Here is a 9,297-nt window from a genome sequence, read left to right as displayed (position 1 = left end):
ATAAAATATTTTAATATATCAAAACAAGTTTTAAATAAGCTAAACATGAACATTACTTAGTTTTTGTATACTGAATAAACAAATATCTTTCGATAATTTATTCGGAAGTCAAAGTTTACATAACATTTGCCGGGAATTCTAGACAAAATATGTTTATACGTTGACAATTGGTACTGCTTAGCAAAACAATACTCTGCGACAAAATACACGCTCTTTCTTAAAATCAAAGCTATATTAAATCTCTTTAAATAAAGATTACAAATATACGTAAAAGTCAACAAAAAATCTGATCTCACAAATTACCCACTGATTTCGCATTTTATTTCTGCAGGATTTTTAGTGGTAGTTCATTGTTTTGGTTGTCATCTGTTCAGTAGCTCATGAACTCGTGGTTTTTCTTAGCAGCACTGAAAGTTCATGAGCTCCCAGAAAGCAAAGATAGGAGTTTCGGATCATTTTATCTATGATCTAAAGTAAATAAAGAAACATATTAATAACTTAAGGTGTATACAATTTCGCGGTATTTGTTTCTGATATTATAAAATCTTGGAAAGGTGTTGTATAATATTCTTTTTTAAAAATGCTATGAAATATTTATAATAATAAGAAATAATGTTTTGCAGGTGGAACAAAACTTATTACAAGTTTCTTAACCTCAATTGATACTAATCGGTCAAATATGGTGTTAACTTCAGAAAAAAATTACTTTAATGGTGAATCACAATTAAATGAAGGAAACACTTTAGTCCAGCATGACTTTATGTTAGAAAATGCCAAATGTTTCCTCTGTGATCGCAATTTTGTTGAAGGGGAAGATACTTTCCTAATTTTTGAAATCCGTCTGCGTGACGATGGCGGAATTGATAACCCTTTATCTCTTATATTGGCAACTGCTTTAGGCAGAGATTTAGATGAAATTAACTCGCATTCCAATGTAAGAAACAAACAGCTCTCTTTGGATTAAATATAACTTTTTTCTTGTAGTTGCTCTGCGCGTCTTGCAATAAAAATACTTTGGAGTTTGAGAAATTGCTTCATAAATTTTGTGAACTGCGTATAAAAATAATCAAAGCGTATAATCAAACTGTTCAAATGTACAACATAGATCCCATAGTTATTGATTGTGAAAACGAGATATCTCGAATAGAGAAATCTGAATTTGGTGAATTAATTGAAAATATAATTATTGATGAATTGCACAATAAAACCCTAAACGAAAATTCAGCCGAAAGCTCGAATGAGAGCTTAGAATCATTTGACGATGATACTGCAGAAGCAATTGAGTCGAAAGTTCTTGTAGATACAGAACTGTCGTTGGATGACACAGTGGATTTAATAGAAGAAATATCCGAAAGCGAGGAAATAATTACTGAATCTAAACTTTTAAATATTCAAAGACAAAGCGAGGAACAAATTGTGAATCCTCAACTCAATAATTACAGCGGGATTATTGCAGACTTTACAGAAGATCGTCCGCAAGGTAATACTAAATTTAGATTGATACTATTATAACTAGGATAAGATAATTCATTGTTGACATCATATTTATTATAGACCATTATTATGCATTTCGGTGCATATATGACGTGTACCCGGCACTAACGTATGTATATTAATACTGTTATGATAAGAACTAAATGTTTATTTGGGTTTTTCAAAAAGTGTTGACTTTTTCAGAATGTAAATTGCCGCTTTGAATATAGAATTAGCTTAGAAAGCACCATATCTTCTAAATAATGTGTATCATTGGAATCGAGCTGTTGGCAGCGATAGCTATAGGTCAATAGTAGAGCTTAATGAAAATTTTTTAACTAAATTTAGATATAAACTATCCTATGTTTTAAGTTGAATCAAACAGAACACTGTGCTATTTTTACCAAAATTGGTTCAGTAGTTTACCCCTGACAAACCACGTGACACATCATTTATATATATGTTAGATATATACTAGAAGATCCGGCCGCACGTTGCTGTGGCTAAGGTGTACAGAGTACAGGAGAGAGTAGGAAAGATCGGGGCTCGGAATTATCAGGGAGCCCACTGCTTTGCAACAATTTTTGGCAAATTTTTTTTCCAACAATTCACTACAAATGTTTTCAATATTAAATACTCTAGTTTATAAAAATATTTGCTTGTAATGTTATAATTTAAAATTATGCTTCTCAGCGGTCAACATCAAATGAAAAATTAATTTTTTTGAGATCAGCATCAATGTTTCTTCAAGATGCTTTACCTGAGTTATCATATACATATGTACTCAAGCACATGTAATAAAATAAACCAAAAATATACGTATGTTAATATGAAACTAATTTAGTTTTTTTTTAAACAAATACAATAAAATATAATTTCAATAAATTGATGGATCAGGGGAACCTCGCTCCATATCCCTCTGAGCCACGGTTTTCCCTCTACGGTCCAGGGTATACATTAAATATTATAGTAACCTATGTACTAGCGGCGCGTTTTTTACCGCTCAGCGTTAACGTCGACGCGGCATCTCTCGCCCCGTTCCCATAACAGTCGAACCGAAACGGACCCGGATTTTTCCGACCAAAGACTGTCAACTCTAAATAAAGCGGAAACTTTACGTTAAATTATCACTTTAATTCTAAAGTTAGAACAAAATAAATGAAATGCAAAACGCATTAATAAATTAATAATATTAGGTCAAGTAAAAAGTTCGTTCGGTTTTTATCTAAGAGATGGCGTTATTGTCCATAGTACTAGTGTTACGTGTCGCATCATGTCATACTCTACGGCGCTGAAAACGTGTTTATTCGCGCTAAAAGTTTGTCTTTGACAGTTTTTCGATTGATTTACTCAGTTCGTTGTGAGCGCTCGTCAAAGATGGACACCAACAAAAAGAAAATTCGCTATATTTTACAATTTTTCTTCGATCAAAGCGAAAAAGCAGCCAAAGCGGCTGAAAACATTAATTTAGTTTATGGGCCCGATTCTGTAAACGAACGTGTAGCACAAAAGTGATTTGCTAGGTTCCGTTCCGGTAATTTCGATGTCAAAGTGAAATAGTGGAAACAGACCGTCACGTGAGCACTTATTTAATTGCTGAGGAACTAAAGATAAGCCAGAAAACCGTTTGGAACCATTTGCATAACCTTGGATTCAAAAAGGAGCTCGATGTTTGGGTGTCACACGAACTAACGTAAGAAACATGATGGACCGAATTTCCATCTGCAAATTACTGCAGAATCGCAACAAAATCGGGCCACACACGTCTTTGGTGACTCGTTAGAAGCTCCTGGAGCTCGGATGGGAGGTTCTAATGCACCCACCTTATAGTCCGGACCTGGCACCAAGTGATTACCATCTTTTCCAGTCCATGGCGAACGCGCTTAATGGTGAGAAGTTGGCCTTAAGAGAGGCCTGTGAAAATTGACTCTCCGAGTTTTTTGGCTATAGGGACGCAGTCTTCTACGAGAGGGGTTAATGAAGTTGGCATCTCGTTGGCAACAAGTTTACGAACAAAACTGCGCATATTTGATGTACACAAGGTTATCATCTTTTGAGAAATCAATAAAAAACCGAACGAACTTTTTACTTTACCTAATATTTGCATCCATTTGTACAATCATTAATATGCGGCATACAAACTCTATGTGCAGGAGGAATTTGTACAGTAATTACCGCTGCCGCTTTTATTTAGGGACGCCAGTTACTCTGGTAGGCAATAGGCTATGCGTGGTCTTTAATACATGAAAATATTATATACAAACAAAGACGATAAGGTTATTTCCGGTATAAGATTTCAAAGGATTGAACTCGAAGTCTTACCTTTTCCATATAGTGCGTCCACGAAGAAAGACCACCTTGTTCATTAGCACCATTCAATATGTTTAATCTATGTATATACATACATATAGTACAACATATTTTTTTTTTTTTTTTTTGGTAAGAACCTTATGTATTTTTTTAGTTTTTATAGTTTACAATAAAAGTTACATTAATTAACTAACTGTTAATATTCGCACATTATGGACATATAGGTACATATATTAAATTAATTGATTTAGTTCTTAATACTAATAGGTAACTTATACTTTATAATTTAAAAACTAAAATGATGATATTGAAGTCCAGCTTGAGAACTTTCCATCGAAATTTGCAAAAATCAAAAATGAATAAAAAAGAATTACAAATTATTTTCTTTTGTATTTGTTAAAGTATCTTCAGTATATTTAAACAAGTAAGGAAGGACTAAGTTGCAAGGAACAAAGGCGGAGAAACACCTTCAGGTTTTGGCAAAACTTTATATCAAACTAAGGAAAGTATCGCCGTGATTTCCTCTATTTAATTTAAGAGGGTACACTGTTATTAGAAAGATATTTTTCCGAATTTCATTAAAATTTCTTACATATGCACCGATAGATGTCATATAAAGTGAACTGGTGGTTCGAAAATATTTATGTGGGTGCAAAGATAAGTGTTGACCACCTTTTACTCATTTTCGGCACAAGTTATTAATGAACATATTTTGGACGTAAGATGAAAATTTTCGAGATTTTTTCTGTTAAGTTTTATTCTGATAACTTTATTGATGTTTGATTTGTATACTGTTAAGTGAAAGAATCAGACGGAATTTAAAAGTTTGTTATATGGGAAGTAGGCGTGTTTGTCATCCGATTTCCCATTTTTGCAGCGTCAAATAGAAATACACACCAAATTTGTTAGAAATCGATCGAGTAGCTCCTGAGATATAGGATTTCACGCAAAGGTGGGGGGTGCCACTCTTGGTGACCAATTTTCACATCAGATCCTATAGCCTTCCTCTACCATCCTGGTAGTGAAATTGCCTCAGACGCATTTATTCAGTGAGTTAAAAGATATGTATATTAAATCATTTAGCGGGCGGAGCATATATCTTAGGGCATATGTCTACCAAGTTTCATCAAGATATCTCAATTTTTACTCAAGTTATCGCTTGCACGGACAGACAATTACACGGAATTAAACTTGTCTCATTATCCTGATCATTTATATACAGTATATACAACCCTTTATCTAACTCGATTATTTTTAAGTGATTCAAATAACCATTAGGTGAAAAGACTATCATACTCCGTAGCAACATGTTGCAAGAGTATAAAAATAAATGCATGTAATTTTGTACAAAATTCATATAAAAATTGAGGGATTTATTTAACATGCTACTTACCTTGGCTTGGCTAAGAAACATCAAAAATTGTACTGAAATTCGAACATAGCATTTTTTTTTTAGTTTACGTAAAATTTTGTTTGGTTATATTAACATTTGTTTGGTAACCAAGCTAATTATTATTATGGGTTATCTATGTTAAGACAATCAAACAAATTGTTAAAATATCAGCTGATGACATTTTCTATCCAAACAAAAGATTTTTAGTTAAGATGAAGATATCTTTGTGCTAAAATGAACCAGAAGAAAAAATGTTAAAAAAAAAAATTCCAATAAATAAAGTATATATACATATTTAACATAGAAATATACATTATTGGCGAGTTATGATTAAATTATTCATAATTATATATTATAATAATGCCGATATATGAACGTTAATTATATATAACATCTAGAATATATAATTGACTTGTATTCAGTAAGCTGTCATTACCTCACACAATAAAGCCAAAGGACGATAGTTGGCTTACAAGCCGTATAACTACAGCACAGCATTCATTTCCTTCTCCATGGCGAAACGCGTGTTGGATTGAAATTGGGCATCTCATAGTATACATTTACGAATTCTTGATCTTTTATAGATGACAGTCCTCTACGTATAAATAGCAGTGTTGGCCGTTACCTCCCGCAAGGTGGTGTGCTCCAAATTACACATCACATTCTTAGCCTTCTCGGCGTTCCACACCCAATGTTGCGGTATTTGACGACACCAGCAAAATGGAAAGTATTGTGTGTCATCTAAAAACACTTAAAAAATACACAAAGTAAAGGAATAAGTAGTTAATTTAAGCATTGCGCAGCCATGCTTACCTGTGTAGCATGTTCACCCAAACTATGAGCGACCAGCTGTAAACTCGTTTCATTATCACCAATCAGGCATCCGAACGTCTCGGCCTATCCTAACTTTTAAGATTAATCAAACTGGGCACAGTGTGCTAAATTTTACTAAAATCGGTTCAGTTTAACGTAGCACGTAATTTTTATATATATAGATAAATATACATATATTGAAAACTTCAATGGTATTTTTTTTACATTCCAAATTTTTTAACGCAGTTAGTATAAATAATAATATAATAAAATAATTGTGACATTTGGGTTGAGTTCTAAAAACTTTACCAAATATCGATAAATGTTCGTATGCGTATAGTACTTTTTTGTATCGCACGCATAATTTAATATATATTCTTTTTTTTTTACAGATTTGATGATTTTTCATATGCAACACGACGGTACAAGAATCTCTGAACAATTAACTCATCCCGTAGACGGTAAAAACAAAGGGCCCTTAATATATGATCCAGATAAAACTAATAACAAATGTGGGTATAACATTATATGTTCCTAATTGTATCTTTCTTATTATTGTTATTTGTAAAAGTTTTACCAAGGCTGCAAGGTGGAAGAACTAACATTGATCTCTAGAACAGAAGCCTAATTTGTGCAGATGACATATTAGCCTGCAGTGGCCTATAAATCGGCACTAACTGCCTAAGTTTGTCTTTGGAAGAACAATTAGTTGCTTGAACTTTTTGTGTTCTATTATCTCTGGTTTATAGTAGCTCCACTCTACATTACAATACCGATCATACATACATGCTGATTGCATTGATCATACCTGTACTAATATCCTCTACCATTTTCGAGCCGTCTGTTTAAACATAAAATAATGAGAGCAGCTCCAAAAATGGATTGATTTTATTTAATATTTTTTGAAATTCAATTGGAATTTTTTTCATCGATTACCTCGAACATAATAAAACAATCAATAACAAAAAAAACGTTAACTTCGGTTGTACCGAAGTTATAATAACCCTCACAAATACAAAGGTTCCTTACAAGAACTTGATTCCGATCTAATTTCGTGAATATATCTCGTTAAATAAAAAAGTGTTCCATACAAGCACTTGATTCCGATCGCATGGTATATGCTATAGTGGTCCAAAATCCGCCGTTCCGACAAATGAGCAGCTTCTTAGTGAGAAAAGGACAGGTGCAAAGTTTCAGATCGATAGCTTAAAAACTGAGGGACTAGTTTGCGTTTATACAGACAGACAGACAGACATGGCTAAATCACCTCAGCTCATCATGCTGATCATTATATCGTCACGGTACAGGGGTAGGGTCTACTGTGGTGCTCGACATACGCAAACATTAGACTAACCAAGTGAAATATGGCATTTAGAATTTGTAATAAATGTATTTTTCGTTTCATGCAATTTTTTAAAATCAGATTTAATTTGTTTTTTAAATAATCCACATAGCTTCCACTATAAATTATGCAATTACAACAGACAATCCTGAAAATGTTAATGTCGTGGCAGAGGATGTGCAAATTAAAATGGTTTTTGAACAAGAAAACAATCTATACTTTTGCTTATTGTGCGAGGAACAAAAGACAATGGCAGCAGAACCATTTGCAGAGCATATGCTCACAAATCATGATTTGAACTTTTATTCTTGTGAGATTTGTTCTGCTGGTTTCCTTTCAATTGAAAGTATGAAAGAACATATAGAAAGTATGCATTTAAATTTGTCTAACATCAAACAAGTTGAAAACCTAGAAAATTCATGTGAAGAATGCCAACAAGTTTTTAGCGATAATCAATTGTTGCATGTACACAAACGAACTCACAGCAACACTGCTTTGCAATACGAATGTTCAGATTGTCAGAAGAAATACAGTTGCCGAAAAGTATTGCTTGATCACTTGAATATGCACACCGGTCGTCGACCATACAAGTGCTCGAAATGCCCAAAGGACTTCGCATCAAAATATACATTGCAAGGGCATATGAAAATTCACAGTGAACGATTACGCCCATATAAATGCGATAAATGTAATAAAACATTTCTTAACCAACAAACCTTCTCCCACCATAAGAAGCTACACATAGGAGAAAAGTCGTTCATATGTGATATTTGCTCAAAGGACTTTAGCACCCAACACAATTTAGATGTGCATAAGATTGTGCATACTGGTCAGCGACCGTTTATATGCCGAACTTGTGGCAAATCATTCGCACGTCGTGCTGAGATTAAAGATCATGAACGTATACATACGGGAGAGAAACCTTATAAATGTGATATGTGCGATGCTGCATTCGCACAGCGTTCAAACTTAATGACGCACCGAAAGTCCACACATTTAAATGAGAAGTTACACAAGTGCGATCAGTGCGACCGTTCGTTTAAAAGACGCCGTTTATTACAATATCATATCAATGCAGTACACACAGGTGTGCGTCCTCACGAATGCGAAATATGCGGTTCTTCATTTGTTTATCCTGAACATAAGAAAAAACATATGCTTATACACGGAAATACTAAACCATATACTTGTGAAATATGCGGTAAGGAATTTAACAGTTGTGCTAATCGCAATGCTCATCGTTACGTACATAGCACAAAAAAGCCATATGAGTGTCTGAAATGCGGTGTTGGCTTCATGCGCAAGCCTTTATTGTTGACACATATGAAACTTGCAGGGCATACGAACGACACCATTATCATTAACCAACCAAATATCAGTGACAAAAGGACGCTGACTTTAGAAAGAGACATGAGCCTTGTAGACTTGTGTGATGAAACTAACGAAGTTCCCGCGAGCTCCAAATCACAAGATTCAAATTCAAGTGTTGGCAAAGCACTGCAACTAATTACGCAGCACACAGGAGAAGTTATAAGCGATGTTGCCGAAGTGAGCACTGTACAGTATTTGCAATTTGATGATTTAGATAAAGATGGTCATCAAATAATTACTTGGGTAGATATTGGACGCAATACAGATCATAATTAACTTGTATATTTTTTAATAAAAATAAAATTACTAGCATTTAAAATGGATAATAATTTATAATTTTAAGGGCAGAATAGAAGAGAAAATAATTAACGTTTGCACCGCGATCTATGGTATATTGTGCCCTCTCCTCTATTACATAAATTCACAAAGGTCCAGCACTCTGATCGAGGAATCACTCCAGGCAGTCTTACTGCCGAAAGAAACTTTAAGCTCCTTTGGAAGAAGTGCCAGTGGTGTATCTTTACCTAAGGCCTTAATTTGTAGAGACGAAACTATCCTCCTTTTTTCACACCCCTCTGCTGCCATGAGTAGAATG

The 9,297-nt window shown here is 34.0% G+C and overlaps 1 protein-coding gene across 2 annotated transcripts; it reads left to right on the top strand.

The window, feature by feature from the left end:
• Positions 1-353: 353 nt before the first annotated feature.
• LOC106624165 (uncharacterized) lies at positions 354-9,021 on the top strand. 2 transcript variants are annotated; one of them, XM_036369087.2, is made up of 5 exons: positions 354-554; positions 624-934; positions 985-1,480; positions 6,382-6,501; positions 7,474-9,021. In XM_036369087.2, exons 2-5 carry the CDS (start codon positions 680-682, stop codon positions 8,976-8,978), a joined length of 2,376 nt encoding a protein of 791 aa, XP_036224980.1. In that variant the 5' UTR covers positions 354-554; positions 624-679; the 3' UTR covers positions 8,979-9,021. The 2 variants fall into 2 exon arrangements, with proteins under 2 accessions (XP_036224980.1, XP_014099323.1); XM_014243848.3 differs by having other exon boundaries at positions 355-554; positions 7,444-9,021.
• The last annotated feature ends 276 nt before the right edge of the window (positions 9,022-9,297 follow it).

The sequence above is a fragment of the Bactrocera oleae genome, chromosome 4 (assembly GCF_042242935.1).
Source record: "Bactrocera oleae isolate idBacOlea1 chromosome 4, idBacOlea1, whole genome shotgun sequence".
Lineage (NCBI taxonomy): Eukaryota > Metazoa > Arthropoda > Insecta > Diptera > Tephritidae > Bactrocera > Bactrocera oleae.
This window is presented reverse-complemented; position numbering and strand designations above follow the sequence as displayed.